Source organism: Madurella fahalii (assembly GCF_045866475.1).
Source record: "Madurella fahalii IFM 68171 DNA, scaffold_1, whole genome shotgun sequence".
Classification (NCBI taxonomy): Eukaryota; Fungi; Ascomycota; class Sordariomycetes; order Sordariales; genus Madurella; species Madurella fahalii.
This window is the reverse complement of record NW_027263971.1, coordinates 5,331,494-5,355,828: the sequence shown is the minus strand read 5'-3', so window position 1 is coordinate 5,355,828 and position 24,335 is coordinate 5,331,494. Positions and strand designations below refer to the sequence as shown.

Below are 24,335 nucleotides of genomic sequence, written 5' to 3'. Positions count from 1 at the left end.
TGCGCGAGAGGCAGGCAATATTCTGTGCCCATTGCAGTGCGTTTCTAGAATGCAAGTTTCCTTTCCATTCCCCAACTCCTATGGCCCAGTCCTGACCTGGTGGGCCAAAAGCTGCAAAGAACCAGATGATCCCTTCCCACTGCACCTCGACTACCAACCCGTCTTTCGGCTCGACTTCGCTCCACGCTCCTCGCTTAGGCAACGAGGGTGCTGGCGGTCGACGACTCGTACTTCCAGGTGGGCGGGAGAACACCGACAGTCTTGTAGTAGCGGGCCAGGCGGTGGATACGCGACTCGATGAGAATCAGGCGGAACTTGGAGTCCTTGTCCTTGCGGTTGCGCTCAAGGTGCTTGCGGACGGCGACAGCCTTGGGGTGGTGGGGTTAGCCATATCACCGCATAAGCGACTGACGGACAAGCCATACCTTCTTGATAAGCATGTACAGGTCCTCCGGGATATCGGGGGCAAGGCCTGTCATGCAATCACTCTGTCAGCCTGGTTGACCAAACAGAGGCATAAAGATTCCCGTCTTTTTCTGTCCTTCCGTGACCCGGTACCGCGGCCAATGCGGACGTCGGTTCTGTATCAATCGACCGATCGACTGTCGAAAGGATTCGCGCGCGAGCGAAGGCAACTCCGCGCATCGTGTGGGATATCCATCCCTTGCCACAGTGCGTATCAAGAAAACCACTCAATCCATACCATTGCTCTTCAGAATCCGGAGGATCTTGTTACCTGTGTCGCACCATTGTCAGCGCACCACCCAACCACCGCTTCAAATTCCGAGCAGCAAAACATACCGGTGACGACCTTGACCTGGGCAATGCCGTGCGAGTCACGGAGAACGACACCGATCTGAGAGGGGGTCGCGCCCTTCTTGGCGAGCTTGCAAATCTGGTCGACGACCTGCTCGGGGGTGGTCTTGAGCCACGCGGGCGGGTTGCGCGAGTAGGGGATGGCAGAGCTGGAAATGCCCTTGCCCTTGCTGTGAAGACGGCCCATTTTGTCGGTGGATGTGGAAGTCGGCGATCGGGTGTCGAGATCGTTGGTCGCTGGCCGAAAGGATTGTCAAAGGTTCGAGGCGGCTGGCTTGTCTGCGAAATTTACCACCGATATTCGCTGTGGGCGGAGAAATTGCCTTGGGCTAGGGTCACATTATGATTGGACAGGACTTGTACTGGACTATAATCACGTGATGATAGGTGTGACCTCCAACTTCGCAAGCTCGCAAGCGGTGGGGCAATTCTTGGATTTAATTCGGAAATTTTTCCAGCGACCAAACTCCTGCACTTTCTTTACAGGCAGTCAATCACCAGCTCGTTGATAAAATCGCGGGTCAGACTCTGGTTCCGGGCTGAGGATATTCACGGCTGCATCCCACGTATTCATTGTGACTTACCAAACACAGCTCACGCAAGGATAACTATCTCTCAGAACTGGTCCCTCGAGAGCTCAGCTTCAGCGTAAGTTTCATCCATTACTCCAACAACCTCACCCGCCATATCTCCTGATGATCAACAACCTATTCTCTTTAATTCTGGTACCTCTTATGTTAGGGCCCTTCGGGGTTCAATGAATGAACCGGACTTCTGATTTCTTTGGCATTCAACACTTCGCGTCTTCCCACCCCCCCGAATGGCGCCAAGGCTGACGTGCTTTGACAGATTTTACACACCACGCCTTCCGTAGGGTTAACTCTTAGCGCTGTTTTACTCCGGTTTCTAGCACGTCTTTCGGTTCATTTGTAGACACTCGTGGCAGTTATGTAGCTAGTAACACCAATACACAATAGAATGACACAGTCTCCCTTGTCTCCCAGGTCCTTGTAACGTAGCCTGTTGATGGTGAAACGGTAGCAGGGAACTCGCTGCACCAGCTACTACCCGGCAACCACGAGATTCTTATGCAGTGCAACCAATTTCGCCCGAATAATTGTACATATCGCCTATGGCCCGCCTGTTCGCCAACAACCCTCCCAACGTCCAAGGTCGAAGGACCAGACTCAAGTCCCAATACGCCGAGAGCTTCGCTGACGCTGAGCTGTATTCTGAAGCTGGTTCTCATAGCCCCAGATTACTGGTTTTTTCCTTGTAAAATCCGCCGTCCGTCCGAACCCCTTACCAGGCGTTCACATCGAAATTCTCCTATTGAACTGTCAGTCCTCGAACCGATGCAAGCATATCAGGAGAGGGCTCACCTCGGGAAAGTAGGTCGTAACCACAGTGCGGTCAGCAAACTTCCTACCTGCAAGGGCACGTAGGGCCTTTGTTGCCATGTCCGGCGTCTCGAACTTGATGTAGATCTTGCCAACACCGGCAGATTGTCTGCTGCCACCGACTGGTCGGGGAATCTTGAGCGACAAGATATTGCCAAACTTTTCGCACTCCTCCTGCACGTCGTCACGGATTTCTGTCATGTGGTCAGCAAAGCCCAGGACGGGTTGAGCTTCAGCAATGCAGATGAGCTGCTTACCCTCGTAGTCATCATTATCCATCAACTCGTCCGGCGTCACCATGTTCAGGAGCTGAAGCACCCTGCTGACTCCAGAGTCGGTGGACGTTGTCCCTGCGAGCATGGACATGGCGTTCACACCCATCTCCCCAGCTACCTGCGTGATGCCGATGCTGGCTTTCTGGACATTGAGCGCCTTCTCGCCGAGCATCATGTTGTGCAGGCCCTGGATAGCGACATTGGTCACGGTGGAGTCGGCATACTCGAGGAATGCGATGCCCTGAAAGCACATCAGTAACGCTGTAAACTTATTACCCCTTCCCAGTCTAGTTCAAGGCTTACACGAGACTCTTGCGTTCCGTTGTCTTTGACCAAAACAAACGACTTGAGCTTGCCGAAGCTAACGAGCAGCTCCATCACTTGGTCGTCCGTCAAATAAGTCGGAATGTTGGTCACGCTGATCTTGTTAGGGCTGTCGACGACTACGCTCGATGGCACGTCGGAATCAGGATCGTAATTCGGGTCCTCGACCACTGCGGGCACGATGTAGTCCTTCGGTCGACGGATATGTAAACCGTGGGGGGCGGCACCGTCGCCGTTAGCGCCGTTCGAATCATCCGTCTCCATCATCACGCCATCAAACGCCAGCGCCACCGTCGCATCCGTGCTGTTCCGAAACTCGAGCATGGCAAACGTGCGGTCCGGGGCGATCTGGCAGAGCAGGCAGGGATCTGGGTTCTCGATGACGTTCAGGCCGTTGAGCTGGAGGTTGAAGAAGTTGACCATGCTCTCCTCGGTCGCCGAGGCGGGTAGGTTTGAGACGATTAGGCGTTTGCTCTGTCGGGAGTTGGTGGGCTTGAGGGCGGCACTGTTGACGGCACCGCCGGGCTGGTTCATGAAGGCCTGGAGCTTCGTCGGATCCATAGCTTGCTGCCGGGGAGCGCCGGGGAGAGGGAACATGCCAGACAGCTTGGCCTGCTCAGCTGTCACGTTGTCATATCCGGGGGGTTTGATATCCCATTGCGTCAGGCGCCGTCTCCGCTCCAGAATGGGGACGACATCGGTGAGGTCAGGTGTAGGCTCGCGCTTCTTGGGGGGAGGTGATACGCTTCGCCGCCTCTCCCGGTCTCTTTCGAAATCACGATCACGCCTGCCTCCACGACGGTCGTCAATCAGGTCTCGCTCCGGGCGACGATCCCGCCTATCATCGTCATCGCGCCGACTTCTACCGCCTCGGTCACGCTCCCACTCTCTGTCGCCCCTGTCACCCCCCCGACGGTCGCGCCCCGAATAGCGATCCTCGCGCTCACGGTCACGGTGACTTCTGCTGGAAGAGTAGGCATCGACATCGCCATCCTCACGACGGGATCGGCCACTGCGGTAGTCGGGCGATCGGGACCTCCTGCGTCCACTTCCACGATCTCTGGTATCGCCACGGTCGCGCCTGTCGTCACGGTCTCGCCTAGATGACTACAAATTCTGGTTAGCTTCATTCTCGGAAGAGCGAGCGTTGGGGAGCCGCAAACCTGGTAGTCGCGAGAGGAGCCGTGTCGGCCGCCGTCTGCGTCGCGTCAGAATCAATTCGTGCGCCAAAGGCATCGAGGGCACACACCTCTGGAGGAATAATTGTCTCCGTTCATTGTCGCGGCAGCTCCCTATAGGCCGGTTTTGATGCGATGGATCGAGCCGCAGATACAGAGAGCAGTCGCTGAACCCAGATGCGAGATAGCATTCGCAGTTGATCGCGAGGCTGGAACTTTTTTGGGTGGGCGAGGATGCGGGTGCTGGGTCTGGACTAGCCTGTTTTTGGTCTAGCGCCGCATCCTTGCACCCTTGTTCCTCTTCCTATATAGTAGGGCCCAAGAATGCGCGTTGTGCTGCTGCAACGATCAGATACTGGCCTGAATTGACTCGACTGTCTGGCCCTTCTAGCATAACCCAAGTCGCCCGGCCACTCGTTACGTTCCTTTCTTTGATGCCATTCATTTCATGACTCTTATCAACCGTGATTGTTTTGCTATATTTGTCCGCAAGTTCAATGGGTGCCCCAAAAGTCCAGAATGTTTCTGAGTGGCGGAAACTGCCCCTGAGTCTCACTGAGCTCTGCATCGACACAACTCTCCGCTGTGGACGTATGTATATTCAGATTTTTGCATCCATGTTTCTAGACAACCCGGCAGTGATAGGGGAGAACTTCCACTCAGCTCCCATCCCAGCTTAACTGGCGTGCACTCCATTGAATGCAATTCACTAACATGATTTCCCAGAGTCGTTCCGGTGGCGGAAAATAAACGACGAATGGTTCGTGCACATTTCCGTTCGACGCTGAGACTTTATTCTGACAGCCAAACAGGCATTGCGTACTCCGAGGCCGCATTGTCTCACTCAGACAAGATCCCTTGCATCTTCATTACAGAGTCACATGGCCTAAAGCGGCAGCTGCACTTCCCACTCCTCCAGCATCTCTATCATCAGCCTCTCCTTCACCAGTGGGTAACGATACAGATGCCGGCCACGACGACACGGCCTCTCTGTTGCACAGCTACTTTGCCCTCTCGCATTCTTTGTCCTCACTCTACAAGCAATGGGCCGCCTCGGACGCCAATTTTGCCCGCCGCGCACCGGCTTTCACGGGCATCCGCATCCTCAACCAGGACGCTTGGGAGGCACTGGTTGCCTTTATATGTAGCAGCAACAATAATATCTCACGCATCAGCCAGATGGTTCACAAACTGTGTGTGCATTACGGCCCGTACATCGGCAGCGTCGACGGCCAGCCGTTCCACGATTTTCCGGAACCAGACGCTTTGGCGGGGACCCATGTCGAAGCACATCTTCGAGAGCTCGGGTTCGGGTACCGAGCAAGATACATCGCGCAGACTGCTGAAGTCGTGGCACGTCGCCATCGCCCGGGGTGGTTGCTCGGGCTCAGAAACCCAGCCTGTCCGGCATTCGGGACACCCCAGCCCGGACAGGAAACGGGACACGGCGAAGCCGATGCAGAGCCGACAAGCTACCGGGCAGCGCAGGAGGCTCTCCTGACGCTTCCCGGGGTGGGGCCCAAGGTTGCCGACTGTGTGTGCCTCATGGGGCTCGGCTGGGGGGAAGCTGTCCCGATCGACACGCACGTGTGGCAGATTGCACAGCGCGACTACAACTTCAGAAATGCCGGCAAGACGAAGTCGCTCACAAAGGGAATGTACGACGCCGTCGGCGACCACTTCCGCAAGATATGGGGTCCGCAGGCGGGCTGGGCGCAGAGCGTGCTCTTTACCGCAAACCTCAAGTCGTTTGCCGAGCAAGCTTCTGCGAAAAAGTTCGAAGCCGACGTCGAGGTAGCGCGAGTGGAGAAGGCTGTGACAGTCCAGCAGCAAGTCTCTCCCGGTGGAAGGGAGACGACGGTAAAGGTCGAGGAGAGCCAGGAGACAATCACCACCAAAACAATCAGCCAAACCAAAAAAAGAAGAGCGACGATGGTAGAGCGGTCGATTAAACCCGAGGGAGCGTCCGTCAAGGTTGCCGAGGTGGAGACTCAGTTGCGAAGGAGTAAAAGGAGGAAGGCTGTCGTCAATTAGGGGCTATGCGGGCCGCCAAACCTCTTAATAACATTTACGTTTGGCAACCCCCGCGGAGCACGGATCATGCAGCTGGTTCCGAAATATCGAAGGGAAAGGTAGTGTCCCAGGAGGAAACATGCCCGAATAGGGGATGCCGCTCGTATAGCCACGCCATCTCCCGGTCCTAGACCAAGAAGATATATGACCATTGAGTAGTAATATCATTAACCATGTGTATCTCACACCTTTGGCTCCCATCGCGTCAAAAGGCCAACTTTCCAATCCTTGAACATCCGCTCGGTGGGCGGTAACAACGAGGTACTCTCGTGTAAGTGCTCGAGCACCTTGCTGAGCGCTTGGGCGGGCAGGTTTATCTCCTGGGCCTCGCAGGTTACCGCCTCCAGCATTCGCTCAGCCTCCTCGCGGTGTATTAACCGGTACAAGAGCTTGATGGCCGGCGTGCATCGTACGGAAGTGCTGGATGAATACATGATGGTGCTGTTCAGCACCCAGATGTGGATAACCTTGTCATCGGCTTCTTGGGCAGTGTCGCTTATTGGCGTTATCAATGACTTTGAGGAGCCAGACCGAGATGTAGTTGCGGTGAGGGTGGCTGCGAGGCACTCCGGGATGCCAGGTGCAGCGCCTGAGGCGGACTCGCAAGCGATCTGCCACTTGAGCAGGGTGACTGCGGCGGTTCGGAGATGGAAGAAACCTAATTGGGTACGGCAGGAAGAGCAGAAGACATTCAAGTTGGGGGCTTGGGTGGTTGTGGAAGTTGTCGCGGTTAGGCTCTGCCTATCCGTTGAACCATGTTCATAGCTGGACAGCGAGAACTAAAAGCAGGCGACGAGTCAGCCACTGACTGACTGACCGACCAACCGACCGACTGGAACTGGAATACGTGTATGTCCCTCGATTTATCCCAGATCATTCTCGACTTGCGAATGAGCCGGCGAAATACGGAGGGCTGGCCATCCAGCAGGGAGAGATGAACCATCCCTGGGGGGAGGTTCATAACCCGACCCAGTGGCCTGCGCAGGCAGGAAATTGGGCCAGTATGGTCGATCTGGGGCATTTGTATCGGTAACCACGCCATCGAGGCAGTATAAGCCGGCTGGGCTACCTTCTTGATGCCCAGACATGCAGGCATTCTCCCAAGTGGTGCAGATAGGAGATGATTGACTAGATGGCACAAGGCGCCGTCCGCAGCTAAAAACTTACTGTAAGATTGCGACAGTCACTCTCGGCAAAGAGTAGCGTCGTGAGGTCCACGAAGCCCACGCCTTCTTGGGCAGAAATAACCGATGATGCGCCATAGCCTCTCGCCGCAAGGCTCTTCTCATCAGCCCTTCCAGCATCTTTCTCATGGTTGTGGTCATGATGGTGATCGGGCTTGTGGCAGTGCCAGAATTCCATCATCTCGGCCCAGTTCTCGCTAGGGAGATCCTTCCACACCTTTGCTGCGGCGGCAGGGACCACAACGGCGCTACATCGTCTGCATGTAACCTCAGAGCTGGGTGTCAAGTCTGTTGCTGACCACGACAGAGCATCAAGCGATGGCGATGAGATAGAGGAAGCATCGAGGGGCAGCCGCCACGAGAGGCTTGTGGCACCCTTCTGCTTGTCCTGGACAGGAAGCAAGGTGCTGCCGAGGGCTGCTTTGGCTGGCAGTGTCAGTTGGCGAACACTGCCACGATGCTTCAGTTGGATGGTCCTGCAGTCGGCTGATAATGCGACCTCGGTTGAGGCATCGCTTGGTGAGGGAAGCGATGCAGCGAGAGAGATTTGGCGGATGTTGGCGAGCAGCTCTGCGTAAAGAGAGCAATCTGCTTGTGCTTGCGAGGTCATTTTGATGATGTTTTGTCAAGGGAAATGGAAAATCTCGACATTTCTTAGGACCCCCGTTTCAATCTAGACCTCACAAGAGAATCTGAAAGGAGGAGCCATCGAGCAGCAACGACTTGCGGTTGAGCCCGCGAAGACTGGGGCTGCTTACATAATTACAAATCATTGGGCAATTCTGCCAAGCCTTTTAGTGTGTCAGCCTTGTCCGTCTAGCGCAGGTTGCCGCCGCCAAAATTTCAACTCGCGGCAAACGGCAAGCGCAGCTACACTACAGTCCCGCACATCCACCGTTCACATCAAACGGACGACCAAGCTGGGTTCCCGACGGCGATTTCCATCAACGACTATCCGCCTATCCCGTCTGTCACTCCGTATCGGCATCCCGTCAGCCATCGATTTGAACACCGCGCCTCACGTCTTTGCTACACGTGCCTAACCGAATGGGATGAGCACAGCGCCTCGCGGGCAGCAGCACCATGTCGGACGCCGACTTTGAACAGATCCGGAAGCTCCAGGCTGAGCGTAACGCCGCCGCCGCTGCAAAGAAAGGTTCTCGGACCTTCGATCCCGCCAACCAGCGTGCTGACTCGTCCACCAAGGCCAAGCTGAACGAAGCCTGGGACACGGAGCTCTACGATCGCGAAGATGGCGACAAGTTCTCGGGCTACCACCGCACCTTGCCCGCCGCCGACGGCGACGGCGATGAGGAGATGGTCGATGCCGACAGCTCGCGCCGTCTAGTCGGCCAGTACACGGCCACCCGCGCCCAGATCGATGAGTTTGCGCGCGGAAATGGCGTTGAGGAGGACGATCCCCTTGCCGGCCGCGGCGAGCGCAGCAACCGCATCACGGACCGCGAGACCGACTACCAGAAGCGCCGCTTCGACCGCGTCTTGACCCCCACGCGCGCAGACCCATTCGCCGCCAACCGCCAGGCCGGCGCTGCTGAGGACGGCGCAAGCTACCGCGAGATCATGGAGAGGCGCGAGCTCGAGCGCGAGGAGGAGCGCGTCCGTCGCGCCATCGAGCAGAAGGTAAAGGAGGGTCCCGTCGAGGAGCACAAGCCCATGCTCAAGGAGGCCGGCGACAAGGAGAATGAAGATGCCGGATCGACCGAGACGGCCACGGCCGGCCGCAAGCGCAGGAAAAGGTGGGATGTTGCATCCGCCGATACGGCCGGTGGGCAAGCTGCCCCTGCGCCGGCAGAGCCCAAGAAAAGGTCGCGATGGGACCAGGCACCGTCCGTCCCCGTCATCGGTGCTGGGGAAGAGCCCAAGAAGAAGTCCAGGTGGGACCAGGCTCCGTCTGCTACGCCCGTCGCCACCGCCGGTCTGGCAACCCCTATGCATCCGACCCAGACCGCCGTGCTGCCGACAACCTTCGGCACCGATGCGGGCCGGTACATGCCTCTCAGCGACGAGGAACTAGACGCCATGCTCCCCGGTCCTGACGAGGGCTACAAGATCCTTGACCCTCCGCCGGGCTACGCCCCCATACGAGCCCCCGCTCACAAGCTAGCAACGGCGCCTATGCCGGCAACCGGATTTATGATGCAGGATCCCGACAGTGGACGCATCACCAGCCAGCAGATACCCAAGGAGATCCCTGGAGTTGGCGATCTGCAATTCTTCAAGCCTGAGGACATGGCCTACTTTGGCAAGCTGACGGATGGGTCCAACGAGGACGATCTCAGCGTCGAGGAGCTCAAGGAGAGAAAGATCATGCGGCTGCTGCTGAAGGTCAAGAACGGCACTCCTCCGATGAGGAAGACTGCACTCAGGCAACTCACAGATAACGCCCGCAACTTTGGTGCCGGACCACTGTTCAATCAGATCCTCCCGCTGCTCATGGAGAAGACGCTGGAGGACCAGGAGCGCCATCTGCTCGTCAAGGTCATTGATCGCATCCTCTACAAGCTGGATGACATGGTCCGCCCTTATGTTCACAAGATATTGGTCGTCATTGAACCACTGCTCATCGACCAGGACTATTATGCCCGAGTCGAAGGTCGTGAAATCATCTCCAACCTCAGCAAAGCGGCAGGACTTGCGACTATGATCAGCGTCATGCGCCCCGATATTGATCACGTCGACGAGTACGTGAGGAACACGACCGCCAGAGCATTCGCCGTCGTCGCCTCTGCTCTGGGCATTCCCGCCCTCCTCCCCTTCCTCAGGGCTGTCTGCCGCAGCAAGAAGTCTTGGCAGGCACGCCACACCGGCGTCAAGATTGTGCAGCAAATCCCCATCCTGATGGGCTGCGCAGTGCTTCCTCATCTAAAGCAGCTTGTCGACTGCATCGGGCCCAACCTGAACGACGAGCAGACCAAGGTGCGGACCGTTACCAGCTTAGCCATCGCTGCTCTGGCCGAGGCGTCGAACCCGTACGGTATCGAGAGCTTCGACGACATCCTCAACCCCCTGTGGACCGGTGCTCGCAAGCAGCGAGGAAAAGGCCTAGCCGGCTTCCTCAAGGCGGTGGGCTACATCATTCCCCTGATGGACGAAGACTATGCAAATTATTATACCAGTCAGATTATGGAGATTCTCCTGCGCGAGTTTGCCTCGCCCGACGAAGAAATGAAAAAGGTTGTTCTAAAGGTCGTCTCTCAGTGCGCCGCCACCGACGGAGTTACGGCCGGTTACCTCAAGGAGCACGTCCTAGACGAGTTCTTCAAGAGCTTCTGGGTGCGCCGGATGGCCCTCGACAAGCGCAACTACCGGCAAGTAGTCGAGACCACGGTCGACATCGGCCAGAAGGTGGGCGTCAGCGAGATCCTGGAAAGGATCGTCGGCAACTTAAAGGATGAGAGCGAGGCTTACCGGAAGATGACGGTGGAAACGGTCGAGAAGATAGTGGCCTCTCTCGGCGCCGCCGATATTGGTGAGCGCCTGGAAGAGCGGCTCATTGACGGCATCCTGCATGCTTTCCAAGAGCAGAGTGTCGAGGACATTGTCATGCTCAACGGCTTCGGCTCCGTGGTGAACGCCCTCGGCACCCGCTGCAAGCCCTACCTCCCCCAAATCGTCAGCACCATCCTCTGGCGTCTCAACAACAAGTCAGCCACGGTCCGGCAGCAAGCAGCCGATCTAGTCTCACGCATCGCCATGGTCATGAAGCAGTGCGGCGAGGACGTCCTCATGGGCAAGCTCGGCATCGTGCTGTACGAGTACCTTGGCGAAGAATACCCCGAAGTGCTCGGCTCCATCCTCGGCGCCCTGCGCTCCATCGTCACCGTCGTCGGCATCAGCCAGATGCAGCCCCCGATCAAGGATCTCCTCCCCCGCCTCACCCCTATCCTCCGCAATCGCCACGAAAAAGTCCAGGAAAACACCATCGACCTGGTCGGACGCATTGCCGACCGCGGTCCGGAGAGCGTCAACGCGCGCGAGTGGATGCGCATTTGCTTCGAGCTGCTCGACATGCTGAAAGCACACAAGAAGGGCATCCGCCGCGCGGCCAACAACACGTTCGGCTTTATCGCAAAGGCCATCGGCCCGCAGGACGTGCTCGCCACGCTGCTGAATAACCTCCGCGTGCAGGAGCGCCAGTCGCGCGTTAACACGGCCGTCGCCATCGGCATTGTTGCCGAGACGTGCGCGCCGTTCACGGTGCTGCCGGCGCTCATGAACGAGTACCGCGTGCCCGAGCTTAACGTGCAGAACGGCGTGCTCAAGTCCCTGTCGTTCCTGTTCGAGTACATTGGCGAGATGGCGAAGGACTACGTCTACGCCGTCACGCCCCTGCTGGAAGACGCCCTGATCGACCGGGACCAGGTCCACCGGCAGACGGCGGCCAGCGTGGTGAAGCACATCGCGCTCGGCGTCGTCGGGCTCGGGTGCGAAGACGCCATGGTGCATCTGCTGAACCTGCTCTACCCCAACCTGTTCGAGACGAGCCCCCACGTCATCGACCGCATCGTGGAGGCCATCGAGGCCGTCAGGATGGCTGTCGGGCCGGGCCTTGTGCTGAATTACGTATGGGCCGGCCTTTTCCACCCGGCCAGGAAGGTCCGGACGCCGTATTGGAGACTGTATAATGACGCCTACGTGCAGGGGGCGGATGCCATGGTGCCGTATTATCCAAATCTGGTGGAGGAAGGGATTGATAGGGGGGAGTTGGCGGTTGTTCTTTAGGTTGGCCTTTCTTTCTTTCTTTCTTTCTTTTTTTTTTTTTCCTGTTTTGGTGGGACGGGGATGAGGGATTCTTGCGAGAGAAGCTAGCTTATTATGCGTTCTGTTAATTTGGAGATGGGGGGGAATGGCTTCAACAAACTCGCGAGCCACGTAGGGGCAGGCAAAGCAGACAATAGAAGATGGGATGCTCTGCTCGGGTACGTCGTGTCTAAGGGAGCCGTTGCTGCGCTGATCTGTTGTCTTGGTGATTACGGGTCAGTGTGAGTCTCGTCGCCCTACGCGTTATATTTGTATAGTGCATGTATGTGTTGGGGGTGCATGAACCTAGGAGTCTTATAGTTCAAAATGTTTTTTTGCGTTGGCACTACGTAATGTTTCGTTGGGCTGATGTTGCGGTGGCTCGGCATTTGGTGCTTTGGGTTTGTTTACTTCAGGGGCTGCACGGGGGCTCGTGGTAGGTCAGTGACCGCTGCAGGAGGGACATGCAAGCCCCCTGCCCCTGACGCGGGAGGCTCTAGAAAAGATTAAGAAGCATTCAGATTGTGTTGGGCGAACTTGAGTGGAGGCACTGAAATAGACTGCTACCAACTGCAAACTCACTGCAACTTTCCTCATCTGAACATGGTGTCCCAGCGATGCATTGGCTCAGCAACTAAGACATGTTTCATCTGCCGAGTAACGTCTAAGCATCATGAGTGGTATTTTCCTTTAGATTTGGCGTTGCAAAGTAAGGTTACGAGTAAGAGCTACATATCCTTGGAGTACTGACGTTAGGCTCGCCGAGACAGACCAAGCTCTTCATCTATCAAGCTGGTGGAGCGTTCATAACTACTCAAAGTAAACCTCATGTATTGAGGGAAAATAGTAGAGAATGCGGGTTAGCGGTGGCACGCGTGTTAAGCTCGTCTTGTGTAACCGCCTAGGAAGACACGAGACGAGAGCCGCCATCATTATGATTGCCCTGAGAGGTATCATCTTCTCGGAAACATAGAGCGGCGTAATAGACAGGGAGTCCCCGGCAATCCTTGGTCCGCCGTCCGTCCTCAGGCCCGTACTTCTTGACAGACAATTTGTCACTTGTCGTTGAGGGTACACAGCTCTGACTCGAACGTCAGCCTCCACCAAGCAAGTGAGCACATTATCTCTGCAATAGCCACAACTGCAGGGATTCGCGCGATCTCTCGATGCAGTTGACAAGAGCCAAACCCCTGACCCCCCTGGCCAGGCCACATGGCAACACAGTATCCGATGAGATGAGAGGACAAAGCCCACTGTCATGCAGTGAAAAAAAAAAAAATTTTAACCCAGGGCGAATGAGTAAAGCAACTGCAGGCGGCAACGTTAGGGACACGCAAGCTCTGTGAGACTTGTGCAATGTCAAGCCGCATGTCGGACCATATGTCGGAAAATTTGGTTGATCGGGGGAGGGACGGTTGTGTCACACCGGGGAATTTGCCAGCATCACAGCCCACAAAACGCGGCTTTCTCTTTCTCTGGGGTATTATTGCACTTTTGCACCTGAATCACATGGTCGGGGGTTTGCTCAGACATCCGTTGGATCAGAGCACCGGCCTCTGGAAGAGACGACGAACGTGTCGTTTGTCCAAGGCCTCCATTACCACAGCAGCGGTCTGTGTCGACAATGGACCCGTGTCAACAGCGGGGATTTCTCGATTAGGGGTGCTACAGTACTACTGTCTCGGCAGGTTCGGATGCGCTCACCTAAGCCCATCCGAGTCTCGACCACGGGCGGCTGTCACACGAACCACAAACTTTACCTGCAACACAGCGTAAACGCACCCGGGTGTATTTCCCGGGCATCTCGGGACAGCGAAACTGTCCCAGAGCCATGCCATCGCAGCGCAGCGAAGGCGTACCAACAAACCAGGGGAAGCAGTCCGGCTGCATGCCAGAGAGCCGACAAATGAAGCAGCTTTGCAACCACCCCTAAAATCTCAATCGAGCCTCGTACGGACATCACGCCATCTTCCGAAGGGTCCCCCCTTTCACACGTCGACGTCGCATCAAGGCGGGTAAAATGCCGCTTCTATGCTCAGAGCCCAACTTGGATTCCTCCTCTTCTCCCAAGTCCGGGGTGACACCGGCGGAAGTATAATAAAGCTGGAGGTACGCTTTGCGCAACTTCAGGTTCTAGCTCCGGCCATGATCTAATGGATATTGCGCTCTCGTCCCTCGTAGGGTGGGGGGGCTCGATCCCAATGGCGGACTGGCAAGCACTAACACCGACGCGGAAACAGCTGAGAAGGGACCCTAGGACTGCAGAAACAAACGGCTCGCTGCCGGTTGGTTGGCTTAAGGTCGTAGTTTGCTACTACCGCAGTGTATATGACCGCTACCCCTCTTTGACCGAGCTCCCAAAGGGGAAAACACTTTTTTTTTCTCTCCCTCTTTTTTTTTTTTTTTTTTTTCTTTTTTCTTTTTTTTTTAAAAGAGGAGATGAGAGGTACAATTAGGTACATGTCAGCACCGGCCCTTGGTAAAGAAACTCCGACACATCACACCATCATTTAGCCCACCCAGAGTTTCAATGAGCCGGCATATCTCCGTCTGGCAAGAGGCACGCACGGCACGGTGGCGGACTCGCATGGTACTGTACCAATTGTCGCACGAAACCATTGTTATGGCACCGAGGGCTCCTTTTTTCCAAAAGTACACCTTGAAGTAACTAGATAGTTAGCTTCTCTCCAACTGACACGACTCAATCAGGCAGGACTTGGTAGCCCAGTACATCACCGCCCACGTAGTTGGATGAATACTTCCACATTCATCCCGAGTTGTGGCGAACCGCCCCCCTCCCCTTTATTCTTTTTATTTTTTATTTTTTTTTATCCTTTATCCTTCCTTCCTTCTTATTCATCGCTTCAGTGCATGACATCTCTTTTTGGGGGGGGGGGGGGGGGGGGGTAAACCCAATTAACAAATACCCGGACCCCGTCTAAACTTGCCCGTTTCCTGCGGTCCATACCCTCCACGGCCCCCATAGGAAGAAGCGGTGTGTGTAGTGTAGTAGCATATCGTGAAATGCGTGTGGGCTGTGTGCTGGGGTCAGTTACCGTACTTAGTCATGCAGCTAAGACTAAGTGGAAAAGGGGGGCATGAATGTCCAGCGCAATCAGGAAGGTCATCAACGCTGAAAGGGTGGCTGAGCTGATGAGTTGGGTCCAGCCCTGCCCTGCGAGGTCGGATGCCCTTTTTTTTAGTGCTTAAAGGGAAAAAAAAAAAAAAAAAAAATATCAAAGTAAGGCAAAGGAGCAACCGGGAGAATACAATCCCGAATAACCACCCTGGACTCTTGCCCAACGCCGTACCCATGTGGGGAAGTGGAAACGAGGGGCCTCGCACTCGTCAATAACACCAAATACGTGGCAATAACAGCAGAGCTTGGATTAGGGGTTCGGACAAGCGATGGATTGCCCGGATCAAAATTCAGGGTCCGGCGCGTGGCACAATCCAGGTTGACACGACCGTGGTCCCGATACGATAAATGGAATGGCAAATCTTGTCGTGGGGCATGGCATTCTTGCAAATTCCCGTCCGCATCTTTGCCCGGCCGGATGGCCAACCGGAGCAAGCGGGGGCCAAGACCAGGGAAAAGGGGGGCGGGAGACAATTAATGATAGATTGGACCTCTCTCTGACAGAGAAAAAGCATATTAAGAAACGAGAGAGAAACAAAAAAAAAAAAAAAAAAAAAAAAAAGAATGAAAAAAATATTGGGCAGTGCCTTCAAGATAGGCCAGTCTGCTTAACCAAAGGCCGCGAAGCTCGGATTGGTCCTACGGATACCCCAGAAAATGCACCCCCAGAGAAAAGGGAAAGGATCTCCCGTCATCCAAAAGGGCAGCCCGTCGGCTTGTAAATTGGAGCCCAAGAGGCTAAACAATGCTCCCTCGGCCCTGGTCGATGAGATCATCGCTTGTTTCAGATTCTGCTTGGGTCGCGCGGCGCTGCGCCGCAGTGGAGTTGAAGGTGACGGTACGATGGAACGCTGGCCTTCCCTCAACCCCCCTCCCCCCACCGTGGTTGCTTTGGGCCATGCGGATGACTTCGTATGGGGCGTCCTCTCGAGCATCGAGCTGTTTTGGCGAGATGCCCATAATATTTGCAAATTTCCCCAGCATGCCCACCTGATTAAAAAACGGCGGGATGGGGCGGGTAGCAGCGTGATATCGATACTACTGCGGTGTTTCTCTCGGCCTTTCAGAACCGCTCGCCTTGCGTCCCAAAACCAGGCACTGCTAACTAGAGGTTCAACGGGGGCGGGTTGAAGCCTGGGGACCCCTTGCGTTGCCGATGGCGTCAGCCAAAAGGGACGACAGATTGGTTGGGTTGCACAGGAGAACAAGGACAGGGCTTGATCCGAGTGAGCGTCGAGATTGGCGCCTCAGCGAAAAAAAAAAAAAAAAAAAAATTACATGCGCTTCTGCTTCTCACTCGTGCTAAACATTGTATCTCTGTTGAATCTTGGGACACAACTATGTTTATCCAGCACCTGGCTGATATCTGCAAAAGCGCCAGTCTGGACCCAGTCAGGAGAGAGATTATCAAGTCGATCTTTCACCAGCCACAAACGACCGCCACGACGAAGCGTTCCCGCATTCTTTTTCTTGCCTTGGCGTTGGGAAACGAGAGAGCCACCCAGCGCCCCATGACGTCATAGCACACTGGCACTATTTCGACGACGTTCTCCATCTACATCGTAAGCCTCGCGACAAGGCCTTCCTGGCGTCCACCGGGCAAATGGGCAAAATGTCGGAAAACGGGGCGAGAGAGCCTTGCCGCGTCCAAGGATGCATGGTACTCTTTTTCGAATGGCCTGTGACGTCGTTTGGGGGTTGAAATGGCCTCTTCTTACGTCGACTGTGTCCTTGCATACTGTGTCCAAAGCAAGGCGTAGCCACGGCAGCATCTCGCTATGGCCAGTTCGTTCCTCGTTGGACCGGAGCCTAATGCGGGGGGGGGGGGGGCAAGCCGTGGTGCGAATACTTGCGCTCCACCTTGGAACTGGGCCTCTTCTTGCTGACCACGGCTGGCATTAGTGTGGTCGTCTTTTCCGGCAATTTTCTATCGTAAAAATCTCTCAAATGCATTACCGGCACACCGACCCCCCCGCTGTTCCGTGCCGTTCAAGGCCCATTGAGCTGAGGAGAATTGCCCTGCTATGCCTTGGAACGGACATACTGGATTGGGCTTCGGCTGCATCGTCTAGCAGTTTGCCGCGATAAGAACAAGGGCGTTCTGCGCGTCTCCCCCCCGCAGCCGTGCCCCTCCCAGCTGGTGGCGAGAGGCAGAAGGACCCTGACGATCCGTTGCTGTTGAACCGGTCCCTGGGATCACTGATTGGCTGGACAGGGAAACTGTGGGGAAGCTGTCGCCATCTTGCAGGAACACCACTAAGAAAGTTGTGCTGGCTATGGCTGACGCTGATGGCATCCTTCCGGCTCTAGCGAGAATGGCGGTAACATTGTGAGGAATCCTGCCAGGAAACTGCGGCCAGACTATGCATGCGAGGCGAGCGTGGAATTCCGCTTCATTGACGTTTTCTGTCGGGGTGGAAAGTCGGGCGGTATCGATGTGAAGCCTAATTGGATCTATGCCGCTAACCCTTGCACAACCGACGTCATTGGGCGGGCCCGCTCCACCATGCCGTCGACCCAGCACCAACCGCAATGTGCATCGTGACGTCTGACCATGATATCAAACCTGGCATACCAGGTTGCCTTCCGCTGCCAGAGACAACATGTGTTACAGGCCCCAAAAAGCAGTCGCAATCCCGCAGCTGCAGTCCGTCCCCCGGCTGAGGATCTGCTCTGTTTCAACCGTCCTGGCTACCGAACCGCTCCGGCTCGCCTGCTGTTTCTTCCGGTTTGGATTTTTATCTCCGCCCGGCCGATTTACGAGCTTCCGGTCTACCAATACCGTCGAAAAAGCCGTCTTGCGGTTGCCTGAGAACGCCAAGTTGGTCGATGGGGGCACCGTGGACAGGGCCCATGCCAGGCATACTGTACCTCGGTGGTTCAATGAACAGGTTCACCGCTGTCTCAGTCACCTCCCTTCCCCCCCACCCCGCCTTTCCTTCTCTAACCATTGTACATGTCCCAAGTGCGTCACCATTGTCGAATAGGAGTGCGCTCTGTGGCCGACCCTATCACATTGTTTGTGCTTATTTTTCTGCTCTCGTCACTCTACTCGTCCCGTGCCTCGTCCCTGGCTAAGCAGCCCCGTCTTTTTGTGTTAGCAGATGTCACCTCGCATATGGCCGCCTCCTCATCCCTTAAGCGTCAATGAACACCCGAAGACAGGACTCCGCTAGCGCCAATATCGGTGTAATATCTGAAGCATCCACTCTGATCGCCACGTATGGGGGGTTGTCTCGTTTCCAAGCAAGCCCCGTGACGGGGTTATAGAGATGAACTCAACTTTCGGCTCAGATGAGCTCTTGAAGACGGGCCCCGTGTCTATCACGTGTGAGCCCCGCCACCGCGAACATACCCCCGGCGTCCGTGGCACCGGGGCCGAAAGTGTGCTGCCGATCAGCATGTTCCAGCCCGGCAGAGCGTTCAAGCTTCGCCAATGCTTGTTGTCGTGGCCACTTGCCCTTGGAGGTAATGATCGGACCCGGCAGCAGCCCTGCCCGGAGCCGAATGCACTGATTTGCACATTGAAACAATCCGCAGCGCCCATCAAGGTCCTTTCCACCCAAGGGTCCGCTCCACAACCAACCGCTCCCCGATGTGTCAATTTGACCCAAATGAGAAGTTGAGGCTCTCGCACTCTTTCCACCCTTCCCCTTCTTTCCACGCCTCTCGTCTTCTCACGTCCACTTTCCCCCCCTGTTCGCCTCCCTGTAGGGAATAGCTTCCGAGGTGTATGGTTGTTTTGTTTGCCGGGCGCTGTAGGCTTGCGCGGAAAGCGAACCGAACGGGCAACATTTTTACTCTGGCCCAGGGGGAATAGGTAGTGAAGATCCCCTTCCGATTCCGGCCATTTCTGCCATCCTTCCCTACACCTTCCGAGGCACACGTCCCCCCCCTTCCCCCCACCCACATGAGGCCACCCTCCCAGGTGCGAACCGGCCGTTTGTCTCACGCATCTCGGTGCGGGGCGGAGGTCGGGTCGTTCGTAGCCAGGAGCGAGCGAACGAAATTGGGCGCGGAGTACTTGCTGCCTTTGCCGCACCCACAGTCCGTGATTCTCCCCATCCTTGTTATCCTTGGCCGATCCGCTCGGCCGGCCCTGCCCGTGGTTGGATAACAACGTGGAGAAGCTAACGGGCGAAGTGAGACCTGGCAACCGCCCCCCCTAGTCGGCGTCGTCACCGCTGTCGCCCTGTGGCCGTCGCATTGAGGCGTGACAGGGTTTCGATGATGGGGAAAAGGAAAAAAAAAAAACACAACACGTTTCGTCCCTCCTGCGTCAACGTGAGGCTCGGGAGGACGACTTCCCGTTCGGCTCGTGCCTGTCTCGCCGTCCCCCTCTTCCTGGCACGGAGTGGCCTGTCATCTCTCAAAGCCCGCTTCCCTCCGGGGAGGACACGTAACGCGTACACAGCCGAGCCGGTAGATACCCCTAAAACTGCCTGCGGCAACGACGTGTGTGTGAGAGAGAGCGCGAGCGAACGAGAGACAGACAGAGACAGAGACAGAGTGAGAGTGAGAGGGTCCCTTGTCCGGTGTGGCATCGCCCCGGCTGCGGCAGGGCGGGCTAGCGTAACGCGGGCAAGGGACGCAGTACATAGGTAAGGTCAGATACGGTAGGATACTGCGATGCTAAGGTAAGATGTGCCGATCCCACGCATAGCCGAGCGGCCAACCACACAAGAGCAAAGCCCGGCGTACCCCAGCAGCCTTCTTTGTCGTCCCTTTGCGTCGTCGTAACCGGCACGGGACCATGCTCTTTTTCTTGCATGCTTCTCGCACACGCATGCGGGGCGCCTGCGGTCATCCCAGGCCTGACAAATTGTCTGCGGTACCCGTAGGCTAGATATTGCGATTTGGGGCCGGCGGGGGGAGGAGGGGGGAATGCAATTGTCCTGAAACGACCGCTAGATGAGGTGTGGATATGACCGCCCAGCCGTTATGGCGACCGACACGCCATCTCGCCGAGGCGAAAGAGTAAACTTGAGTTGCATGTTGAGCCGAGTGCGTCATGTGGGCGTTCGAGATCAGCACTACTAGCTTTTTCGTAGGCGCTATACCGAGTATCTACAAATTGTCTTGGATCAGTGACTCGTGGCCAGAGTAGGCCAAGTCTTTTTTACCAGCCTTTGATTCCCTGGGGCCCCAAACTCTTGCGCGTGCCTTGTGGAAGGCAGTCATCAGTGCTAGTTGGAAGTTGGAAAAGGCTCACACGTGAAAAGCGAAGCATTAATTATTGTACATATTATTAGCTTTTAAGGGGTATTGTGTACCTATGTTAACCGAGAGTAGACGTCCATTCCTCAACTCCTCAAGTACAGGTACTAGGAAGTAGTACCCTCCGCTGCCCAAAAAACTGGCAAGGCGGGGTGACAATGGAGCCTACCAATTTCTCCCCCGTCATCATCGCTAGATATATCGGTACCTTAGATATTTATGTTCGTCTCAGGGTACAGCTTCGTCTCTTTGTTGTAGAACCCCCCCAAAATGTGGAAAAACTCCCAAGTTCCCCGAGACCAGACACCCCCAAAAAGCCGTTTTGATGAGGTAATGAAACAACTCTTGATGAGACGCAGCAAGCGACAATAGAGAATGCCGGTTGCGCGCTTATCGACCAGTCGTGAACAAACCAGAGAAAAAAAAAAACCAGAAAAAGCAACAAAGACCGAAACGCCAATCCATGAGGGTATCATCCAAGGGAGGCCATCTTTCCGTCGCCTGTTGGAAGATGCCCAATTCCGCTCTCGACAGAGACCAGACTGAAACCGTTGATTAAAAAACCGATATCGCAAAACGAGTAGTGTAGACGTTGTATAGAGAGAGCGAGGACAGTAGATGATGCCGCAGGCGAGACAACGGCCAACGACTGACGCGGGGGGTTTTTGACTCTCGACAACACAGAACCCAGAAAACCCAGCTGCTCCTTCAATGGCAGCAGTAGAAGATGGCCTTGCCAGAGACCAAAGGCGAATGGGCGCACCCCTAGGCGGAAAATGACCGGGGCGCGAGGGTTTAAGCGTGGTGTTCGAGTATCGATCGGCGAAGCGCATATGCAAGAGAATGATGGAGAATTAAAATGTCGCTAAGTCTATCCGAGGAGTCGTGCGAAAAAAGAAAAGCAAAGGGTCAAATATTGTGAGTTGCAAAAGGCTGCTTCAATGTCGAGTTACGGGTAGCAACGGCGCTCACGGCGACTGGTGTTCTTCTGACCCGGTTTCTGATGGTGTCTCGGCTTGCGCTTGGTTCTTGTGGACTTTCTTGTGTCGACGAAGGTTCGACACGACTGAAAAATGCCGGCCGCAACCTTCCACCTCACAAGAGAACGCTGTAAAGGGGGGGGGGGGAATTCCAGTTAGTACTGCCGCCGGACCGAGCGAGTTGGCAGGTCGATAGATTGCTTACGTTTCTCTCCCGTGTGGCTGTACATGTGTGTTTGTAACGAGCTGGGTCTCGTAAACCGCTTGTCGCAGACCTTGCATTTGTGCTTCTTTTGCGTGCTCGACGACACCTTGGAGCTGAACGAACTCATCATCGATTGCGGCGCAGGCGGCGCTGTGGCCATAAGTCCCTGGGGACGGGGGAGCGTCCGGCCAGACATGGATTCGATGTCGGATCCCGTTGTCGAATAGTCGCTTACTGATCCGTCCACGGAGCCCCCATTATAGTAGGCGCTGAACCCAGTGGATGATACACTCGATGTCGCCGAGTGTGTCGACGGGAACCCGTACGAGTCGTTGGACCCCCTTTGCCTGCTGCGCACATCGTAAATGTTTCGCGGCGTTTCTTGGCTCATGGAGAGCATCCCGTGGCTCGCTTCCAGCGCGTCCTGGAAGCTCCTCCTGTCGTCCGGCTGCAGGCTTCTGCGATCACTGTCAGAGAGTTGCGGTTCTTGAGGGGACCTGCCCGTCGCCCGTCCAAAGGGGGGGCCGGGGTCCACGGGGCTAGAAGCTACTGACTGCTGGGAATATCTCCTCGAACTGTCCTCGTGGCCGAGAGCAAACGTGCCCCGCATTGGGGCCTGCGCGTAGCTTAGCTGGTCGTAGGGCGACGGTGACGTCGCGTACGTTGGGTTGACCGGGGAGGCGGCGCTCGTGTACGCCGATGCGTCATAGGCAGCCGACGTCGTCGGGTGCTGCAGCCGGTTGACGCCTAGGAGATCTTGGGGCATGGGGAGTAAGTCCTGTTGTCTATAGACACCCGCCATGGGAGGGCTACCTGCTGACGCAGCCGTGACCGGGAGGGTGCCATAAGGCGCCATCGAGGCACTGCTGCCGGTCCGACTGCTGTGCTGAGGGTGCTTCGAGAGTGCGGCGAGGTTTAGGTGCGGTAGGCCGGCGTTGTCTTGGTTGTTGATGTAGAGGCTCTGCTGGCTCCCGCTCTGCGGAGCGGGCCCGGGGCCGCCCGCTGACGAGGACGAGCCCCAAGGGTTGGTAAAGTGCGGATGGCCCGAGTACGAAGACATGGTGTCGAAATGTAAGGCTCCGAAGCGATGTTGGTTGTGGTCCAGGGTCATGGTCATGATGGGAGGATATGAGCGGCGCCGCGTCGACGAGTGGTATCTGCCTCTCTCTTCCAGATCGAATAGTTGTTTGGAAGTGAGATGCCGGCCCCCGAGTAGTGTTTGTTTTTGCTGATCAACTTGGAAGACAGTTGGCCAGTCTTAGTTAGGCTCGGGTCTTGGGGTGAAGGGGAAGATCGGGACCACAGGACGAGAAGGGAAGGGGACGGATCAGCGTTCTTAAGTGTGTCTCTGGCGGTGCGGTGCAACAAGATGGGCACGGATGGCATGCGCACAGTAAAAAGCAGTCTTGACTGGTCCTGTTGTAGTCTACTGCGCGCTCGGGCCAATCGCTTCCCGGACCATCCAGAAGTCGTCGTCTGAAGTTAATATCGCCCCCCCTTTGGGCGAGCGGGACTGGTGGGGGAAGGGCTAATGGGTCCTAGTAGAGCCACCTCTGGTGCCTTCCCGGCAAGAGTGATCGACGCTGGAAATATCCCTTCCCACAGACGCAGCCAGGGCGGGTTGCCAATTGGGACGAGGTGGGACTCGGTGGGATGCTGTCTGAACGGCGCGGAGCAGGGCTGGAGGCCGGGCGAGAGACACAAAAGAAGGTGTGAACGCAGCGAGCCACACGCCTTTCTTTTCCCCAGCTGCAAGCGCGATGTGGGCTCTTGAGATCCAGTGATGCTTGATGCTGGCAAAAGCTTCGACCAGGACCGTGGGGTTTCGTACCTGACAAGGCCGCCTCGATATCAAACGGCACCTGACTAGTACAGAAGGGGCTTGGGAACAATCCGAAACTGGGACGTGCTGGGGATGATCCGGAGAATTAACGGTCAAATTTTGGACGTAGTCCAGGTAAGGGTGTGCGCAGGCCGGGCTGACGAACTGCAACGACCATGTGTTTATAAGAAGGGGGATAAGAAAACAAAAAAGCAAAAGCTCACCAGGTCGAGGGAAGAGCGGTCGGGACGAGGGAGACTTTGTTTTAGGCCAAGCTAAACTACACTATGTACCAAGGCGGGAATGGGCTCCTCCAACTGCCCACCACTGTCCACCACAACCCACACGCAATCCACAAGGGGGGGAAGGGGGGGGGGGTCGATGAAGTCAATGGACCAGCCAGACAGTCGCAGCCAGCTGTGTGCGAGGGCGAAACTACGTGACTCCCGGCTTCCTGCATTGTGCAAAGTTGCAAGCCCACCGGCCTGACTGGATGGCCTAGCAGCAGGGTCCAGGGCGGGGCCGTCTCCGCCACGACTGGGGGGGGAGGACTGCGGTGGAACGGGGCCAGGAAACCCCTGCCGATGGAGGGTCGCTGGCGGGGACGCAAGATATTGGGCAATACTTGCTGTGAATAAGCCAGTTCGATAAGGCTGCTTGCTGCCAAGGTGCTGGGGGGCAGGTGGTAAATGTTGCCGGCTCTTGAGAGGTCACTGTGGGCCACTCGAGCAGTCGCAAAGGATGACGACGGCGCGGTGGCAAAAGGTACCTCGTGTGTACCGCGAGTGCGCCATGTACATACAAGTCGTGGCATGCCTGATACGCAGAGCATGTTCATGTCCCGGCAGGCTGGGGTCGTAGTAGGTCCGAACTCGAACGGCGTCCACCCGGTCTGCTGGTGAGCCAAGGGCAGGAACTTGCCGGTGGCTTACTTCTGCTGAATGTTTGTAAGCCATGGCAG

At 56.2% G+C, this 24,335-nt stretch overlaps 6 protein-coding genes across 6 annotated transcripts; 2 read left to right on the top strand and 4 right to left on the bottom strand.

The window, feature by feature from the left end:
• Positions 1–194: 194 nt before the first annotated feature.
• Positions 195–1,003, bottom strand: RPS13 (40S ribosomal protein uS15; the record flags this gene model as incomplete). Its single annotated transcript, XM_071057058.1, has 4 exons — positions 195–368; positions 426–472; positions 704–736; positions 802–1,003. 4 exons carry the CDS (start codon positions 1,001–1,003, stop codon positions 195–197), a joined length of 456 nt encoding a protein of 151 aa, XP_070913159.1.
• A 1,115-nt stretch (positions 1,004–2,118) lies between these two features.
• On the bottom strand, positions 2,119–4,092 carry MFIFM68171_01635 (uncharacterized protein; the record flags this gene model as incomplete). Its single annotated transcript, XM_071057057.1, has 7 exons — positions 2,119–2,145; positions 2,199–2,410; positions 2,474–2,732; positions 2,795–2,985; positions 3,043–3,922; positions 3,979–4,013; positions 4,065–4,092. The coding sequence occupies 7 exons, from the start codon at positions 4,090–4,092 to the stop codon at positions 2,119–2,121; spliced, it is 1,632 nt and encodes a 543-aa protein (XP_070913158.1).
• A 398-nt stretch (positions 4,093–4,490) lies between these two features.
• On the top strand, positions 4,491–6,027 carry OGG1 (8-oxoguanine glycosylase ogg1; the record flags this gene model as incomplete). The annotated part of the gene is made up of 3 exons (XM_071057056.1): positions 4,491–4,584; positions 4,720–4,753; positions 4,806–6,027. 3 exons carry the CDS (start codon positions 4,491–4,493, stop codon positions 6,025–6,027), a joined length of 1,350 nt encoding a protein of 449 aa, XP_070913157.1.
• Positions 6,028–6,248: 221 nt separating this feature from the next.
• MFIFM68171_01633 (uncharacterized protein) lies at positions 6,249–7,860 on the bottom strand (the record flags this gene model as incomplete). The annotated part of the gene is made up of 2 exons (XM_071057055.1): positions 6,249–6,845; positions 7,234–7,860. 2 exons carry the CDS (start codon positions 7,858–7,860, stop codon positions 6,249–6,251), a joined length of 1,224 nt encoding a protein of 407 aa, XP_070913156.1.
• A 473-nt stretch (positions 7,861–8,333) lies between these two features.
• Positions 8,334–11,993, top strand: prp10 (U2 snRNP component prp10; the record flags this gene model as incomplete). Its single annotated transcript, XM_071057054.1, has 1 exon — positions 8,334–11,993. The coding sequence occupies one exon, from the start codon at positions 8,334–8,336 to the stop codon at positions 11,991–11,993; it is 3,660 nt and encodes a 1,219-aa protein (XP_070913155.1).
• A 9,342-nt stretch (positions 11,994–21,335) lies between these two features.
• MFIFM68171_01631 (uncharacterized protein) lies at positions 21,336–22,669 on the bottom strand (the record flags this gene model as incomplete). The annotated part of the gene is made up of 3 exons (XM_071057053.1): positions 21,336–21,475; positions 21,553–22,010; positions 22,107–22,669. 3 exons carry the CDS (start codon positions 22,667–22,669, stop codon positions 21,336–21,338), a joined length of 1,161 nt encoding a protein of 386 aa, XP_070913154.1.
• Between the last annotated feature and the right edge of the window lie 1,666 nt (positions 22,670–24,335).